General features: G+C 43.4%; 1 protein-coding gene across 2 annotated transcripts in view; it reads right to left on the reverse strand.

The window, feature by feature from the left end:
* Positions 1-16,514, reverse strand: part of CCDC93 (coiled-coil domain containing 93) — a 90,196-nt gene extending 73,682 nt beyond the window's left edge. Inside the window, exons 1-4 of one of the 2 annotated variants that reach the window (XM_061608967.1) lie at positions 16,234-16,514; positions 13,166-13,279; positions 8,127-8,221; positions 5,091-5,202 (exon numbers count right to left, since the gene is read on the reverse strand). In XM_061608967.1, coding sequence (XP_061464951.1) covers positions 5,091-5,202; positions 8,127-8,221; positions 13,166-13,279; positions 16,234-16,275 — 363 coding nt within the window. In that variant the 5' untranslated portion in view covers positions 16,276-16,514. Of the gene's footprint in view, positions 1-5,090; positions 5,203-8,126; positions 8,222-13,165; positions 13,280-15,462; positions 15,541-16,233 lie in introns of those variants that run through there. The other variant, XM_061608968.1, reaches the window with a different exon arrangement.
* Positions 16,515-20,088: the final 3,574 nt, after the last annotated feature.

Consider the following 20,088-nt stretch of genomic DNA (forward strand, 5'->3'; position numbering starts at 1 on the left):
GTCTATGTACGCCGCCTAGAGTGGCCGTTAATTCAGCCAGATAGGCGGCCTAGAAATAAATTTTTATTATTATTATTATTATTATCAGGGAAGAATGCAAAAAGACAATGCCTCTAGTTAAAAAGAGAGAAAGACCTCAATGGATGACTGAAGAAATTCTTAAAAAGGTTAAAGAGAGAAGGAAAATAAAACCAAAAGGAGATAGAAACATGGTCAGAACCCTAAATGCAATAATACAGCGACTAGTACGTAGGGACAAAGAGAACAATTACAATAGTTACTGAGTAGAAATAGAAGAGGACAACAAAAAGGGTAGAACAGGAGCCCTATTCAAAAAGATTAGAGAAATGAAAGGGAAATTTAAACCAAGAGTAGGGATGTGGAATAATCAACAGAGGGAACACACTGACTGACTGAGCTGAAATAAAAAGAAGATGGAAGCAATACACTGAAGAACGCTATAAAAGAGATGCCAGGATGACAGATTCATTCATGGAGGAACCGTATGATGAAGAACCTCATCTCAAAAAGGATATTATAGAGTTGGAAAAGGTTCAGAAGAGGGCAACCAGAATAATCAAGGGGATGGAGCGACTCCCTTACGAGGAAAGGTTGCAGCATTTGGGGCTTTTTAGTTTAGAGAAAAGGAGGGTCAGAGGAGATATGATAGAAGTGTATAAAATTATGCATGGCATTGAGAAAGTGGATAGAGAAAAGTTCTTCTCCCTCTCTCATAATACTAGAACTCGTGGACATTCAAAGAAGCTGAATGTTGGAAGATTCAGGACAGACAAAAGGAAGTACTTCTTTACTCAGTGCATAGTTAAACTATGGAATTTGCTCCCACAAGATGCAGTAATGGCCACCAGCTTGGATGGCTTTAAAAGAAGATTAGACAAATTCATGGAGGACAGGGCTATCAATGGCTACTAGCCATGATGGCTGTGCTCTGCCACCCTAGTCAGAGGCAGCGTGCTTCTGAAAACCAGTTGCCGGAAGCCTCAGGAGGGGAGAGTGTTCTTGCACTCGGGTCCTGCTTGTGGGCTTCCCCCAGGCACCTGGTTGGCCACTGTGAAAACAGGATGCTGGACTAGATGGGCCACTGGCCTGATCCAGCAGGCTCTTCTTATGTTCTTATGTTTAACCACAAATTTTAGAATGCGAGGTAAAAGCTGCTCTTAAAATACTTGGAAGAAACAAATCACCAGCAACAGATGGCATACCAATAGAGTTGCTACAAGCTACTGAGAATGAATCTGTCCAAATTTTGACTAAAATATGTCAAGAAATATGGAAAATTAAACATGGCCAACAGACTGGAAGCGTTCAATATACATCCCTATTCCAAAGAAAGGGGATCCCACGGAATGCAGTAATTATCAAACTATTGTCTTAATATCTCATGCAAATAAAGTAATGCTCAAGATTCTACAACAAAGGTTCTTACCATATATGGAACAAGAAATGCCAGACATCCAAGCTGGATTTAGAAAGGGAAGAGGCACCAGAGATCATACCGCAAACATACGTTGGATAATGGAATGGACCAAGGAATTTCAGAAGAAAATCACCCTGTGCTGTATAGATTACAGCAAAGCCTTTGTTTGTGTAGATCATGAAAAACTATGGAATGCTTTAAAAGAAATGGGAGTGCCGCAGCATCTGATTGTCCTGATGCACAACCTATACGCTGGACAAGAGGCTACTGTAAGGACAGAATATGGAGAAACTAATTGGTTCCCCATCGGAAAGGGTGTGAGACAGGGGTGTATTTTATCACCCTATTTATTTAATCTATATGCAGAACATATCATACGGAAAGCGGAAATGGACTAAGATGAAGGAGGTGTGAAAATTGGAGGGAGAAATATCAATAATTTAAGAGATGCAGACCATACCATACTACTAGCAGAAACCAGTAATGATTTAAAACAAATGCTGATGAAAGTTCAAGAGGAAAGCACAAAAGCAGGACTACAGCTGATTATCAAAAAGACTAAAGTCATGTCAACAGAAGATTTCAGTTACTTTAAAGATGACAATGGGGACACTGAACTTGTCAAGGATTATCAATACCTTGGCACAGTCATTAACCAAAAAGGGGACAATAGCCAAGAAATCAGAAGAAGGCTAGGACTGGGGAAGGCAGCTATGAGAGAACTAGAAAAGGTCCTCAAATTCAAAGATGTATCACTGAACACTAAAGTCAGGATCATTTAGACCATGGTATTCCCAATCTCTATGTATGGATGTGAAGGTTGGACAGTGAAAAAAGCGGGTAAGAGAAAAATCCACTCATTTGAAATGTGGTGTTGGAGGAGAGCTTTGTGCATACCATGGACTGCAAAAATAAATAAATAAATAATAATAATAATAATAATAAATTTTATTTGTTGGTCGCCTATCTGTCCAGGTTAGTGGACACTCTAGGCGACTTACAATAATAGAGAGCAGTACATAATACAAAATAAAATACAAGCAAACACAATCATAATAAATTTAAAACCAATTTCTATTTAAAACCTTATAAAATTAATCCTCCCCAATCCCATAGGCCCGCCTGAATAGCCAGGTTTTTAAGGCTTGGCGAAAACCCATCAGGGAGGGAGCATGTCGGAGATCAAAAGGAAGGGAATTCCAGAGGGTGGGGGCCACAATCGAAAATGCCCTCTCTCTGGTCCGCACCAGCCTAGCTGTTTTAACCGGTGGGACCGAGAGAAGGTCTTGTGAGGCTGATCTTGTCAGGCGGCATAACTGGTGATTCTGTAGGCGCTCCTTCAGATAGACTGGGCCGAAACCGTATAGGGTTTTAAAGGTCAGCACCAACACCTTGAATTGGGCCCAGTAAACAACTGGTAACCAGTGAAGATCTATTAACACTGGCGTGATATGGTCACGGCGACGGCTGTGCTTAATCAAGCGCGCCGCCGCATTCTGTACCAGCTGTAACTTCCGGACCGTGTTCAAGGGTAACCCCACGTAGAGCGCATTACAGTAGTCTAAGCGAGAGGAGACCAGGGCATGTATCACCTGTGGGAGCAGATGAACAGGAAGGTAGGGTCGCAGCCTCCGTATCAGATGTAACTGATACCAAGCTGCCCGACTCACCGCCGAGACCTGAGCCTCCATGGACAGCCTGGAGTCAAGAATGACCCCGAGGCTGCGGACCTGGTCCTTCAGGGGTAATCTCACCCCATTAAGCATCAGGTCCGTAATACCCAGCCTTCCTCTGTCTCCCACAAGCAACACCTCGGTCTTGTCGGGATTCAGCTTCAGCCTGTTTTCTCCCATCCATCCATTTACGGATTCCAGGCACTTGGACATGGTATCCACAGCCAACTCTGGTGAGGACTTAAATGAGAGATAGAGCTGAGTGTCATCCGCATATTGGTGACACTTCAGCCCAAAACTCCTGATGATGGCCCCCAGCAGTTTCACATAGATGTTAAACAGCATGGGAGAGAGGATAGAGCCCTGTGGCACCCCACAATTAAGAGGCCAAGCGTCTGATACCTCATCTCCCAAAGCTACCCGTTGGTGCCTATCTGAGAGATAGGAATGGAACCACTGTAAAACAGTGCCCCCTATTCCTAATCCCCCTAGGCAATCCAACAGAAAAAGACAAATAATTGGGTGTTAGAACAAATTAAACCAGAACTACCATTAGAAACTAAAATGATGAAACTGAGGTTATCATACTTTGGACACATAATGAGAAGACATTACCTCACAGGGTTATTAGGAGGATAAAAATGGGGAAAATGTTGCATATGCTACTCTGAAGAATGAGATACAAATATGACAGAAAGCAGATTAGGTCTTCACCTTTGTTTTACCTTGTACATACTTCTGACATGGTTCACTTTGTCTCTGCTGCGCTTTTCCTCTGAACAGTGAAGGTTCGTATGTTGTAATGAGAGTGAATCTGCTTTATAGGGACTAGGGTATGGGGTGGTCAACATGCTGCCTTCCAGGTATTGGACTCCATCTCCCATCAGCACCAGCCAGTATGACCAACGGTCAAGGATTATGTGAATTGTAGTCCAGCAACATCTGAAGTGCAGGATGTTGGCTACCCCTCGACTGGGCTGTATGAAATTCCCAGATTTGTCACTTACATATCAGACTGCCTGAAGACTTAGCATGCCAATGGAACACCAACATAAACACACTACTAATACACAGGACTGAGGTTTAGGAAGTGTGACCTAAAGGACAATCTTAAATCATTTTATTGCTGTAGACCAGGAGGCAATAACTAGCAATCTCAGGTCAAATTCAGCTCCTACTTGGTGCAAACAGGTCACATGCATCCTCCCTTAATTCCAAATGGAGAGACAAACAAGGGATATGGATGAGTATCCGGCGTAATAAAGATTTGGCCTCACTGGGGAAAGATTTTGACTGTCAACCAACCTTTCTCCCCTTTGTCAAAGTGGCAAAAATAGTTGCTGACCGGATCTTACATCTACAGCTCTGCTCTGCTGTAGTTGTCAGTGGGGGGGAAGCCTATGCTCTCTTATTTTTATATAGAGAAGATGGGATAGAAAAGTTTAAAAATAAGAAGTTGATATCCCAAATTAAAAAGCAGGTTCAGTAAATGTATCTAACTTAACACTTGTTCAGGATCCAAACAGATACCAAACCATAGAGCAACTGCAGATATTTCCAATACACTTTGCATGCAACAGTGCTGACAGATCCCATTCCAAACAGTTTTTGGCTTAAAAGAAAATGGTGCAAGGCTACAAAAGGATGAATTCCAGATTATTAATGTAGTGAAGGGAAACTGCTGGCCATCCAGATGTTGCTGGACTGCAACTGCCATTGTACCTGGCAACTGGCTATGCCAGCTAGATGCGAGTTAGAGCCCCAGAACATCTGAAGGACCACACATTCCTTATATCTGCATTAACAGAATCATTTGTTTGCGATCAGGAAAACACATTCTTTCACCCATGCTAGGTTTCCCTGATCAAAACCATGCCACAATGTATTAGACCTGCTGGGGGTTACAATATGGATCTCCCTCCTTTTCATCAGGTGGCCTACTATACAGTGGGGGTAGCAATCCTTCAAGGAGCACCTACCTGCACAACAGGAAATATGTGAATGAAATCCAATCCCTGTATTTGATGAGGCTCCAGGCGATGAGGGCATTTCATTCTGGGCAAGACTGATACAATTTTCTCAGTCAAGGCACTGGAAAGAAGTGAAGGATGATATACTTTAGGGAAAATGTGCGCAAATAAAATATTGGCCAGCCTGAAACTGCCCTCTAGTGGTTGAAATCAAGTATTAGATTTAAAAAAGTGAAAACACACAAAGCAATTAAGAACTGCGTTGATTAAAAAAACCATTTGCAGAGCTTGAGCCACGTTTTTATGTCTTTAGACAGACGAGTAACATGTACGAACATTCGTAAGCTCTTATTAAAAACATATGCCAAGAAAACATTCAAAGGTTTTTGTTTGCTTTTAGAAAATATTTTTCAATCTTCATAAAATATTTTCAATTTGGGCTTAGGGAATGGTCTGAGATCACCCCATTCTTGAAGCTAAACAAGTATGAGTTTGATCCAATGATCAGATGGGAGACAAATCTAATCGGTTCTGAGCTTTCCAAGGCACAGCATGATAGAATAATAAGTTTCTTACAGTACAGTCCCAGACATATTTACACTGCAGCTTTCTGGCAATATGCTCAAGGCAGTTTACAGATAATGGCATACAATCTAAAGCAGGAGTTTCCAGACTGTGGTCCATAAACCACTAGGGGCCATTGAGCTTCATTCAGGCGGTCTACAGTGTGCCTATGAAGGACACTTCTATGGAATTTTAAACTGTAATACAATATGATAAAAGCAGTAATAAGAATACAATTAAAAATCATACAGTGTCTACACAGCACATTACAATTACTACAACAGGCAAAAAATAATAATTAAGTGCTTCAAGACCCTCAGGAATTTTCAAGTGGTCTGTGGGGGAAAAAAGATGGGGAACTATTGAGCTATACCAGCGATATGAAAGGGGGTTATGGATAGGAAAAGGGGAAAAAACCAACTGAAGCACCAATTGTTTTACACAATATTTCCTAAGTGTTAGAGTAACTAGGTAGAAACAGAGAAAGACAGTTCTGGAAAGTGAGAAGCCAATGAGTGGGTCTTGCTCTGTCACCTCTCCCTTAGATTCCAAGTGTGGGGATCTTTTCAGCCTAAGGGCCACATTACTTCATGGACAACCTTTGGGCGGGGGGGGGGCAGAGATTATGCCAGTGTTGAGCAGGGCTAGAGGCAAAAGTGGGTGGGGCAATGGATACAACTCTTACCAGTGGAGACTGGTGCCCACTGGGACTGGTGGGGCAGAAAGCAGGGAGACCAACAGCAGGTGGAGCCAGAGTCAATGACTGATGGAACCAGAGCCAATGACAGGCACCACCACCCTCTGATTAGCTGTAAGTAAGAAAGCAGTCTGAGGTTGGTGGGAAAGAGCCTTATTTGCCCTTATGGACCAGCCTCCACAGACTCTTACCTTTTGTCGAGAGGCAGAGCTGGGGTCCCGGGGGGTTGGCAGAAGAGGATTCAGATGGATGGCAGAGGGGAGGGGGAGGAACTTCTCCCCTTTGGAGTGAAGACGAAACAGAGGAAATGCCAGTGATAGGGTCACCTAGCAACGGGGAGCCTGAGAGCTTTGAAGTTTCAGAATCCTCTCTGGACATTCTCACACCTCCCCTTGTCCGAAGCTCAGAGCAAGAGGGAGGGCTGCCCACAGCAGAAAAGCGGCGAGACAGTTTACCAGGCAGTTTACCATCAGCCCCTCCCCTATCCCCCATACTGGAATCGGAAACTTCAGAAGAGGAGGGGCCGACGCTTCCCCCCTCACTGCGCACACGCAGACAGCTGAAAAGACAGGAGAGAACAGGGGGAAGGCGGGCAGTACCTGAGGAGCAGTTAAGGAGGAGCGAAAAGTTGCGCGCCCGTTTGGCCCCTTCTTAAAGAACAGGCGGGAAGCAGCCCCTTGCTCTGTCAACTCTCTCCCAATGCCGCAGGACCTGTATCCCTGTATTGCTTCATGAGAAGATGCAGTCTTTGCTTGGACATTACCCTAATAAAACACGAATTACTTACAACCTCTGGTCTGGTTCCTGAGTCTCATCCTGGGCCTGACACCTTTGTGCAGAAGGCTACATTCCATCTTTGCAAAAGTCAAGGTTTCTACTCCTGCTCTCCCCCCCCACCTCTCCATCTAGATAAGCAAGAGGCATTATCACAGTTCAAGGACACATTCCAGCCAGACAAAAGCGGTGGAGGAGGGAGCAGAGCAGGTCTGGCAAGAGGTATGGGCTGTGGGGACAGTCTCAAGAGCCTGATTTGGTCCCTGACCATAGGGTTTCCCAGCCCCCAGTTTAGTCTACCACATTCCTAAAACTACCAAAACAATGCTTGGAATGCTGTTAATTTGGTAATTTTTATAACTCTGACTAGAGGGGTTCAAATGCCCCCCACCAAACTCATTCAAGAGAAATATGAGGAGCTGCACCCACAATGCACATATCAGCCATGTCCTCTGTTCATAGGTGTGAGAAGGAGTTCCATTAGAACATCAAAGCATCTGTGTAGAGATGCTTGACCAAAGGCTTGATCCTGATTTGGTCCTGCAACCCCACCCCGACGCATTCCTTGACCACATGGAGGGGTAGTCTGAAGCTCCCTCTTATGAAATTCATGGGTTAATGAAAACACTCTTCTTGTTATTATTTTGTTTAGAAATACCAACATTTAAACAGTGCAGGAAGAAGAAAGCAGCAGAAGCAGCAGCTTCCAGTATGTGTGAGCTCCTAAATATTCCTACTATATTCATTAAACGTTTCATCTTATGTTCTTGGTTGCTTTCAGGCTAAGGATGGGAAAAGGTTTTGTAACTGGGGAAGTGCGGAGGGATGGATGCTAGAAGACCAAGAAGCAGAAGACAGAACGGATATGAAGAGAACATTCTCAAGACTAGAGATGCCTGAAAACTCAGGTGACCTCTTATGCCAGTTTCACTTATAAACATGATTGGTATTGAACACATCACATAACTTGAGAGAAAGGCCCCTTTTCGGCAAGTCCCTTGACAACTTACATTTTTTGGCCAATGGTAGAGTTTTCCTGAAACAATAAGTCAACATCAATGTCAAAACTGCACGTTGTGATACACCACGTCATGCCACCTACCACCTAGAACAAAGCAAACACACTCATTTTATCATTCGCAGGTGTTTGAGGGAAGAATACAGAAGTTACACAGAAATATTTTAAGCAGTTCTTAAAAAAAAGACAGCCCACTGTCACATCCTCAGCCCAATGAACAATGTTGCTAACTGAGGAGGTCTGTATAATTGTGTTAACCATGGAAAAGCAATTTTGTTACTATGCATAATTCTTTTAAATCCTTTTTTGTTTGTTCATTCACCCATTTTTGTCTCTGCAACTGAAAGCAAGCACTGTTTGGTCTGTGAATCCCTCAGCAGCAACTCTTTTTCTTCTCTTCAGTATGTAACACTGGCACTCTTTTCTCAGATTACACCACCACTACTCGTCTGTATCCCTCTCTATACTTTTACCTCCCCATTTTCAGTTTCCCACCAACAGGTCTCTCTGCACCTCAATCTCCAAGTTTCTCTTATTGGTCTTTCCCCCCACACACACACACACACACATCACACACACACCGTTTCTATCTCATTTCACTCTTCTCTTTACTCCATGTTGCAAAGGCGGCATAAACACTACACACAGCTTTCGGTCTTCCAGAAATTTACACAATAAAGACACTCTAGATCAGTGGTTCCCAACCTTTATGAGTACGGGGCCCCCTTTGTAAACTCAAACAATTTTGTGACCCCCACATGCTAATTGTTGTGATTTTAGTCTCTGTTAATTGAACATAATACACAATGAAGTGTTAAGTAATGTCATTTTGTTATTCATCTCAACAACAAATATGATATGTATTTGATGATATTTATTATCTGCCCTTCACCAGAAAGTCCCAGGGCAGATTACAGAATATAAACAACTTCTAACAAATTTTGAAGGATAGTCAACTTACTAGGTAACTAGGGGCTTCACGCACCAACCCCATACACTCATACACACACACACACACACTCCCCAAACATGCACACACACATCCCAGGGCTCCCAAAACACACACATACACACCCAACACCCACCCCCAGGGATCCCCACGCATGTGTGTGCACATGCGCACACACACAGAGGGACTCCAGAACAGGCCCCTCCCAAAATGAATCTGCTCAGATAATTACTTCTGAAACTCACAATGTGAAGAAGAGTGAAACCAGGCCACATTCACACCATGCATTTATTCCGTTATTATTCCACTTAAATAATCATGGCTTCCCCCACAGAAGCCTGGGAAGTGTAGTTTATGAAGGGTGCTGAGAGGAGGCTCCTGTTCTCAGAGAGCTACAGGTCCCTGAGTGGTTTAACATTCCAACCCTCCTCCCAGGAAACTCTGGGAATTGTAATCTGTGAGGGGAACAAGGGTCTCGTAACAACTCTCACCACCCTTAAGAAGCCACATGCTTTGGGGGAAGCCATGACTGTTTCAAGTGGAATAATAGTGGAATAAATGTACAGTGAACGCAGCCCAAGAGTGTCCAGGTGACCCAATGATTTAACTGTTGACAGGTTCTTAAAATCAGGCTCATACATCCGTGGTATAACTGAGTTAATGAGAAGGCTGGTGCTGTTTTTGCAGCTGTCAGAGACTGGAAGTCTGGTTGAAGCGATGAAAGTTTCAACTTTAAATCTGCTTCCACATCTAACTTGTTTCGATATTTTGATTTCAATGCAACAAGTGCATTGGCTTCTTTTCTCCCCTCCCTTCTCCTCCCTCCCCCCCCCCCGCCAGCAAGAAAAGGGATTCCTCTTACTTTTCAAGAAGCTACCATGCTAGGAGGGAAGAAGAAACATGCCTTCCGACTTTTTCAGCCCAACGCTGCTCCCCCTTCATTAGAAAGGAGAAAAGCCTTCGTAAAAGCTTCTCCTGCCTCCACTCCCTTTTCCCTTTACTGCAGGTTTTCAATCTGGGCTGGCTTCCTCCTGCACGCCGTGTTTGGCAGGAAGATGTGCAGTGTAGGCACTCTAGAATGGGAATGATCCAGATTACATGTGTAGTGGCTGCCTAGCAGAAAATTACCAGATATAGAATGCATGTTGAGTAGTGTTAACCTGTGCAGCCACTATGCATGCAAGCTGAATCACTTCTGTTCAAAAGAGCTTGCAGTGCACACCTTCCTGTTAAGCCCAAACCATCTAGTTCAGGAGGAAGGTGGCTAGTAGGTGGTGGTGCAGCAGTGTTATGTCTGGGACTGGGGAAGAGAAGCGTTTAGCACCCTTAACTAACATGCAGCTGCGGTGCTTTTAGTTTTGAACTTGTTTCAGGATTTCTCTCAAAATTCCCTAGAATGACATCACAAACACACACACACTGAGCCTCATCTGCTGCCCACCCAGGAAAGATAGGGTACCTGAAAGCCTATTTGTGGGCATGAGATTTTACACAGGTGTTGACTTATCGTACCTGATTTTGCTTATATAATTCTATGAGGTACCGTATGCATTTGAGAGCATAACACTAACACCACCCCGGGAGTAATCCTGCCTCCGCGTAGCTTCCTGTTGCTCCAGAGACCTCCCACCCTCCATGCCCTCACCTGCCGCCCGCCCGAGCCTCAGCCATGCACTGACCATTCTGCACTCCGAGGAAAACCAACTTGAACTTGCACAGCAAGTTGCCGAACCCGCTGCTGGCTCCTCCAGGTGCCAACATGACAGGCAAGCAGGGCTGGCAGCGGGGGGGGGGTAGGGTGGAGGAAGAAAGGAAAGAAGAGGACCCAGCGAGGGAGAAGGGAGGGAAAGGCAGCCAAGAAGCTGGGCTGGGCTGACCAGAAAAAGACACAGCTACAGCGGAGCTACAGCTGCTGCACAACCAATTGCATTACTTCCACTCTGCAACTACGCGCCCCCTTCATGGATTTAGGCGGGAAGGGTGAGCTCATCCAGTGCCGTGAGAGGAGACAATAGGAGCATCATGAGATCGACGTCATGGGTGGGAAAGATTACGTCGCTGGCGGCGGGGTATTACAGCAGAGATAGAAAAGGGGTAGAGCCAACACTCCACCCGTGGCTTACCATTATTTGCAGTTCCTTTTTTAAAAAAAACACTGTCATCTTCGCGACCCCTTTCTGATTGTTTTGCAACCCCCTTGGGGGCCGTGGCCCCCAGGTTGGGAATCACTGCTCTAGATCCAAGAGGTACATGCAATGCACCTGGCTAGCTGCAAGTGGCATGAAAAACTATTGCCACCTCCACTACACACATCTGAATCAAGGGAGAGCAAGAGCAATACATATAGAGCCATACATGCATTCTCCCATCCCTATCCACACTTCTGGTGGCTTAGGTGAGTCTATAGTACTTTTCAGACATTTACCTGAATGCACAAACAAAGGGGAGCAGGCTAGCACTCCACTGGGGCTGCTGATCCCACACCAATATATGTTCAGTGGTCAGTATGGAACTTCTATGCACAGAGCCTATGCACAGACAGTTTGTACATGTTGGTTCTTTTACACCTCCTGCTAAATATTTTATGGGGCAGGACCAGAGACCATGATTCCAGTCCTCCTTAAATACATGAACAAATAAAATGTGTAGAAAGTGCTTTATGTATTTTCAAAAAAATGTGGGGAAAGAGATGCAAACAATGAGTAATTTGAAATTCCTCCAGCTTGCCGCAGATAGTAAGAGCAGGGCCTAGCCCAAATTGTACGCAATTTCATTTCTTAAATTCTCTAATCTCCCAACAGACTATTGAACAACTCTGTTTAAGAGCACTGGATGTCTGTTGAATGCCACAGGAATCCATGAACTGAGGACCATCAGCCTACATATTACAGCCACTATAAGCAATACTACATCAGAGTCGAAGCAAATATGTATGTATGTACGTACTGCCTTCAAGTCGATTCCGACTTATGGCGACCCTATGAATAGGGTTTTCATGAGGCTGAGAGGCAGTGACTGGCCCAAGGTCACCCAGTGCGCTTCATGGCTGTGTGGGGATTCGAACCCTGGTCTCCCAGGTAGTAGTCCAGCACCTTAACCACTACACCACACTGGCTCTCACGAAGCAAATAACATGGGAAGAAATAGCAAGACATTTACTCTAGAGAAGACAACATGGTTTATGAGGGTGGATCCCAATGCACAAACTGTGGTTTACAGGGAAGCAGCAGATGCAATAGACAACTGAAAGCAGAGAAGGTCCTCAATTTAGACCTCCACAAGGTCTCAAGTAGAGAATGGTCACATCCACACCATGCATTTAAAGCACTCTTATACCAAATTAAGAATCATGGCTTCCCCCAAAGAATCCTGGGAACTGTAGTGTATTAAGGATGCTGAGAGGTGTTAGTTGCACACTTTTGCATATCAGCCAAAAAAGAATTTTTAGTCAAAATACCTGACTGTTAATCTACTCAATGCAAACATATTTGTATATCGCTGATCCTCAGCACTGCGTGCCTTATTGAGATATCTACCACGTAATAAACAAAGGAAAGGCCGATTTTAACGTTTCTTTTTTATTCAAAGGCAGCCTGAAGCAGAAAACTCCCTTGATAGTTTATTACGCACCATTAGCCATTGTGGTGAAAATATAATTGGCTGTCCTTTTAATAGTACCCCAAAATCTGTCACCTAAGGCATACTGCCTCACAGTAGGGTGGTTCTGTACATTCCCTTCTGTACATTCGTAAAAAAGCTTTTTCAGCTGGATGAAAATGTCTTTGCCTTAGATATTCAAGTTGTATTCTTTTAAAACCTATCTTTAGTTTTTTTTATACTGGTTTTCAACTATTTTAGCTGTTTTACGATATAACTGTAAATTGTCTTGAGACATGTAAAAGACCATTCTTAAAATAATTATGTAAAAAACTGCACTGTTAATTCATAGCCAACTGGTCAAAATTTGCAATCATTGGTAAAAATTAGCCCTTCCTGATGAATCAGCTGCTTTTAGAAAACTTGTTTACCAATTAAGCATGCAGCCCTATGCACAATACTTTAACACATAATTACACTCTTACCTTGTCAAAGGGTGAAAGCCCTTTAATTCTTGCCCTGAAGTATCCAGCTGCCACCAGCAGCTCTAAAATTTCACTCAGCTTAATATTTTGCTCTTCATCCTCACGGCTTTCAACCTAGAAGAGGTAATAAGCAGACTTTATATTTAAAAACACTGTTCTTCTAAATGCACACACTACTGATTTCTTGAAAAACATTTCTTCATAGCAGACACTACTGATTACATTACAAAACAGTTTTATTATGTTTATAACCAGTTCCATCTCATTATGGAACTGACTATAAAAATATTAATCCATTTACACTAAAAGGACCCTATAAAGCAAGATGGTGGAAGCCAAATTCTGTTCTGCCTATTAGAATCACTCAAGCACTGGAGCTTTTTCTTCCATTAGTACCTGTAGAAATTTCTGTTTCTGGCTGACCCAAAAATTTGAAAAAACCAATTTTCCAACTCAAGAAAGCAAGACTCATTTGTCAGTTATGAAGACAATACAACCAAGTTCCCAAATTATTTTAATAAAGCATTTTGAAACTTCCACAGCTAAGCCCGACCTTTACATTTCTAATATCACCATTGTGGTGTGAACTCTAGGGTACCTGCTTGTTAGAGCTGGGGGGGGGGTGTGTGAAGTTTTTCCAAACTTTTATGTACCTTGATTTTTTTGGTATTTTTTCTGATATTTGAAACTGAGAACTAGGTCTCTGAGACAGCTTTGGCATGGAAGGGTTAACTCTCTGCTTGGACTTAATACAATATTTATTTTATTTTAAAAATCACTACTTTTGGTTTAATCTTTCCATCCAACTCAAAGCTTCACTAAGGGTAACTCAGCAGTTATGGCATTAGATTATATGCTGTGTATATTCCTTACCATATAATGGAATTTCTCCTTTTATGAAAAACTGTGGGTACACGTGGCAGGCATCTGCAACACCATGTACGTGAGATGTACTCCATCTGACAACGCAGGCTACTACATCCTAATTTTGCAGTGTATGAAATGACCCTAAAACTAATACCACTGAACAATTGATGTGATTTATTTATTATATTTATATCCCACCTTTCAGGCAAAGTTACTTCCCTACCCTAATTTTTATCCTAAAAACAACCCTATGGGGTTGGTTAGGCTCAGAGATGGTGAGTGGTGCAAGATTACCAGCATGGCTGAGTGAAGGCTGAAACTTTGGTCTCTCCAGTCGTAGCTCGGTATTCTAACAACTACACCACACTACATTTCTCTCTCAGACTCATCTTCCACTCTCTTAAAGTGATATGATCATGCTTTGCCTCATACTACTGTGATAAAGTAACAGTAAGAAATGCTATTATTGCTCCCTAAACAGGCTTTCCAAGATCTTCTAATTGAGGTAACATTAAGAAATTAAAATATTACTGCACCCCAAGTTATGCAACTACGTATTCTGCCAAAGGCCCTCAAACTTATGAGAATCGGTTGAACCCAACTGATAAAACAGACATCATTCTGGGGGCAGGGAGAGACACCTGTAATCACCAAATTATATGCAGTATATTAAGATAGACAAAAATGCAAATAGAATCTGGAATATGGTAAGACATCATATCCACATAGGATCAGTGTTGTTATATTTTCAGGCAAGCTGCTCCATACTTGTGTGCAAGGAGTATACATATAGAGTGCCCCAAGCCATGTTATTGTCAATACCAATTGTACATTACAGGTGGATAACCAACACAGTTGGTTGTTGGCTGGACTACAAGTCCCATCAGCCCAAGCCAACATGGGCAATGTTCAAGATGGTGAGATCTGTAGCCTAGCCACATATGGAGAGTACCACATTACAATGTAAGGCTATATTTTGACACAATACAAGGTTATATTTTGCAATACAGTAACAAGGCTGTATTTTGATACAGCACACCACTAGAGAATCTCTCCCCCCCCCCATGTCACCCAGAACCTGCAACACATTCTACACAAAGGTGACCTAGATGTGGTACAACATAATGGATGGTCAGTTCACAATCCCAACACATAATTGCTCTATAGCAGGGGTTCTTAATCTGTGGCATTGACCCCTGGGGGGGTCCATGGATGGGCTTCAGGGGGTCTGTGAACTGGGCACACACACACATGCACAAATCAATTTCCAATACAATAAAATTAATTGTATTTATTTATGTATTTCTTGGGGTTCATCGCTTTCATCAGTGTCTCAAAGGGTCTGCGACCCAAAAAAGGTTAAGAACCACTGCTCTATAGGAAATGCCCACCAAGACACAGCAATCCAGTTCTTTGTGACACATACATACCAATACAGATTCCTGAACAGCAAAGGAATTGTGATGTTTCTACCCCCACTTCCACCTCCAAAGGAGTACTGGGGCATTTCAAACGCAAAACATGACACCCATGGAAATATGCTCTATATTAGGATACACTGCTTTAAATTAAATAGCACCAAGCAACCTTATGCAACCTGCAGGTACAGACAACACCATGGGAGTTTGGAGGAAGAGCTTTATTTGAGTCGACACTTCACCCAAACAAAGCTGAGACACGGCTTGTCAATATTAAATCCAACCCAGAGAGACATTTGAGGTACGAATTAAGAACTGTACCCTGAGCATGTGCAAAGAGACTTTGGCCCAACAATTAATTAGTTCTCCTCCCCCAACACACACACATATCAGTACTAAGGTCTTGTGGAAGCCTGCGCCCGTCAGCACTTATCCTACACACATTTACTCGGAAGCAAACCCAAACGCGCTCAGAGGGAACTTACTCCCAGGTAATTGTGTAAAATGATCGCAGCCTGCACCTTCATCTTTGTAAAGCAAGCGCTGCTCAAAAGAACCCATCCACACACAGCCCCAGAGAACAGTGTAAGAAATTGCGCTCCCGCAGCTCTGAATTATATCCTAGCCTTCTTTTCCCCGCCCTATAGTAATGTATTCCCCCTCCCCAAGACAAAAGCAAGGAAGGAAAATACTACACACAAGGCCAGTCTGCATGAAGAGAGAAGGCTGCAGGCAAGAAAAAAAAATACCCCAATCCCACAACAAAACGTATTTCCACCTTACCTCCTGAGGAGGCTGATGCTCCTGTCCCTTCAGAGCACCCATGCTCACTCGCTTCTCAGCCCCCAGATCTCAATTCCTCTTCACATCCGCTCGCGGCGGTGTAAAAACTCGCCCAGTCAGACGCAAGATAGAAACATTGGAGTGGCGCGTTTCTCCTTCCGCAAAATTATTTTCTCTCTTTCCCGTTCATTGGTTTGTTCCGCCGGGCCCCCTCATTCGCTTTGCAGCACGCACGGCTAACTCGGGCCTTTCCATTCTGTAAAAAAAAAGGGGGGGGGAATGAGCGAGCACAAACTACTCATGTGACTGCCTGAAACGAAAGACGTAAAGGGGGCGGTGTTTTGGCTTAGACGCAGGTGGCTGGGGTCAGAGCAGTTGGGTTCAAAGCGGAGGGATATCGAAGCTGAGATTTTAAAAAGTAGGAAAATGTGTTCCAAGGCTCATTACCACCTGGCGCTCAATAATATGGTGTCCCTTATTTTAACAAAAGGTATCGCGGCAGCCTTAAGACTTAGCAAATGTACTGTGATGGACTAGAGCCCGTTTAATCAGATACATAAAATGTAATCTACGTCCACCGTCGGAGGCAATATGCTGAGAATTGCAAGTGGGGAGAGTGCCGTTGCACTCGGGTCATGTCTTCTTTTGGTTGGCCGTTGTGAGAACAGGATGTTGGACTAGTTGAGCCAGCAGAGATCTTATATTGATCCTCCAAAAGCAGGGAAAGGGGGAGTAAAGATAAAGGTTGGAGTTAAATGGCAAAGAAATGCAAAAAAAGAAGAAAAATAATACAGTCTGTGACAGTTTTTAGTCCATATTTACACCATACATTGATTCCATTATTATTCTACTTTAAACAGTCATGGCTTTCCCCAAATAATCTGGGGTAGGTTGTGAAGGGTGCTGAGAGTTATTAGGAGACCCCTATTTCCCCCACAGAGCTACAATTTTCAGAATGGGTTAACCATCGGTCCAGCTTCCCAGGGAACTCTAGGAATTGGAGCCCTGTGAAGAGAATAGTGGATCTCCTAACAATTCTCAGATCCCTAACAAACTATACTTACCAGTATTCTTTGGAGAAGCCATGACTGTAGAAAATGGAATGGGATGAAATGTGGTTAGAGCCAGGGGTGGAGAACCTGTAGCCCTCCGGTTGTTGTTAAGACTCCAGATCTCATCATAATCCTTGACCAGTCATGCTGGCTGGAGCTGATGGAAGTTAGGAATCCAACAACATCTGGAGGGCCACAGGTTTCACAGGCCTTAGAGTTCAAATGTAGGCAAAAAAAGGGCAGTGACCCTTCGCAACAGCTGTAACGGGCAATCACACAACCTTATTACTGAGTAAATTAACACCCGGGAGAGGAAACCATTGTCTTTATTCAGACCGAAATGAATAGAAATGAAATTCTTAGTAAATTGTAACTGAGCAGTTTCACACTAGTTTATCTTTGAAGTTCATTTGCTCAAGTATGGTTACTTTAAGATCAGTAACAGAGTGTTTTCTTAGGCTGAAATGTTCTACTGGTTTCTGGATATTTCTTGTTGGTCTTCTGATTTGGATAGAATTTTTATTATACTCTTAGTTTAAAAGTTTTAAGTGTTAATAGTTGTTTTTATAAATTATAATTAATGTCTAATTGTTGTATGATTATTTTTTAGATACGCTCTTGATAAAAGCCATTTGGCCAAAACACGTTGGGCAATTTGTCAAAATAAAGAATTTATTTTTGGGCAACTTTAAATTATTTCTCCCTTTGGCTCATTTCATGGGATACTTCCCATTTGTGTATATTTTCTGGATATTGCCATTTCTGATAGATTTCAGTTAAGTTACTCTTTTGCTTAGAGACTGACCTTTTCAGAAGAGCATTGCAGGCAACAGAAGAGCATTGCAGGCAACCAATAACAGTTTGTTTAGTCCTATCCTATCTTTCTTGACTCAGAAGTAAGCCCCACTAATTTTGGTGAGTATATATGAATGAAATTGCAGTGTTAAAACTGCAGCAACCCATCCAGATTAACTGTACAATGCTGTATATGATTACTCAGAGATAAATCCCACTGTAATGTCCACCTGCATAGTGTTATAACTATGAATTGTGGCTTTAGAACAAGATTCAAAGGAGAGTTATACATGTGCAATAAAGTCAGTGATCTGGTTCAGACCTGACACTGGCAGAGCAATCCAAATGTGGGGGAGCCGGTGGAGGAGGGGCTGGCGGAAGAAGAGCCATCAGAAAGCTCCATGGGATCCTCCTCCTGCACAGGAGCCGCTGACCCGGCTCAACGCCAGCTCCATTGGGAGCCAACCACATGAGCCGGCCAAGAAGCACTGGCTTTGACAAACAGGCCTCCTGGGGAGTAAGTGCTCCCTGTAGACCACAATGGAGAATAATAAAAATTATTTTACTGTGCTGGTTTTTTGGCGGGTGGAATTTCTGGGGGGATTGGGACCTGCGGGAGGGCTCTGAACTCAAAGAGGATCTCGTGTAAGGCCTCTGCCATGCCTCCTCCCCTGCCAAGGCCCCTGCCATGCTCCATTTTCAGGGCTTCCACTGGCCCTCTGTCCACCGGGCTAGCTGTCCCCAGCAGACCCTTGGTGGTGCCAGCAGACTCCTGGCACCATCACAGTTTGGCCCAACAGAGGGCTGCCGACGGCAGAGTCTAGCATAGCTGAGAGCCTGGCAGCACAGCTGGGGATCTGCAGCATCCAATTCACCTCAGTGTGGTGGAAAAGTGACTTTGATTGAGCCCTAAACTTTCTTGAGTCTTGGGTTTGATTTTGGTTTGTTTCATTAAACCATAATTTAACATAGCCACAGTTTGACCTGCTTAAGATGTAACAATAAAACACAGTTTGTTTAAATAAGGAAGTGGAGACTTCTAGTCTCATCTGACACACACAAGCAGAGGAGTGGAGCATGCATTCAAGCAGGCTTGTCTGAACTAGGCCATTTGGTAGTCTTTTTTATGGTGAATGCACTCTAAAAACTAAATGAAAGTTGGAACCAACCGAACCTTTTCAAATTTGGTTTATCTCTAAACCAAATTAAGAAGACCTTTGAAAGCTAAGGCAGTGCCTTCAGCAATGCTTGGAAGTAATGCTCCACTGAAATCAGTTTGAGTTAGAATTGAGTCACAAATGCAAGCTTGCCATACAATGTCTCCTCACTTGATTACTCAACAGCACACACTGACTTGCAAAGGTTGTGTGAACTGCCTCAAGTGAGGCGTGGTGTTTCAGGTGTCATGCCTCTTTTACAGTAGAAACCACTACAGGGAAAGGAGGAAATAAAGCTCTGTCTTCCCAAAGTATATCTAGTTTGCTTTGTTATAAGCGGTTTTTTTCACCTTATCATTTTCTGCAGGGCTATACGTGATGGCTGTTTCACACACACAAGTTGCTGGTGTGAATTCAACTTCCTAAGCTCATGCATTTAGGATTTATGGTGCATATACTTTCATTATTTTACACAGTGTATTGGAAAGGAGATGATGCAGGGCAGGGTCAAGGGGCAGAAGAGATTCCCTGTTTTTGTGGTGCCGAGGTGAAGTCAGATTGACTCTCTGTGCAGCTGGCGTGTCTGCTGCATGCAAACCGTTTTTGCCACGGTGAACACCGGGCCCAGAGATGAAGATGATGGGGATCTGATGACTCACCCAGCACTTTGCCTGACAGTACAGGGCAGGAGGGGCAACAGCGCCATAAAACCTGGCTCTGAACCTCAACAAACAACACACTGCCCACTTTGAAAATGCTCATAGATATTGCTTTGGCTGCTATGATGTACGTGGTGTTCAGGTCATGGGCACATACATAAAATTGCACTTTGTGTGCTTGTGTTAATTCAT

Source organism: Rhineura floridana, chromosome 2 (assembly GCF_030035675.1).
Source record: "Rhineura floridana isolate rRhiFlo1 chromosome 2, rRhiFlo1.hap2, whole genome shotgun sequence".
NCBI lineage: Eukaryota > Metazoa > Chordata > Lepidosauria > Squamata > Rhineuridae > Rhineura > Rhineura floridana.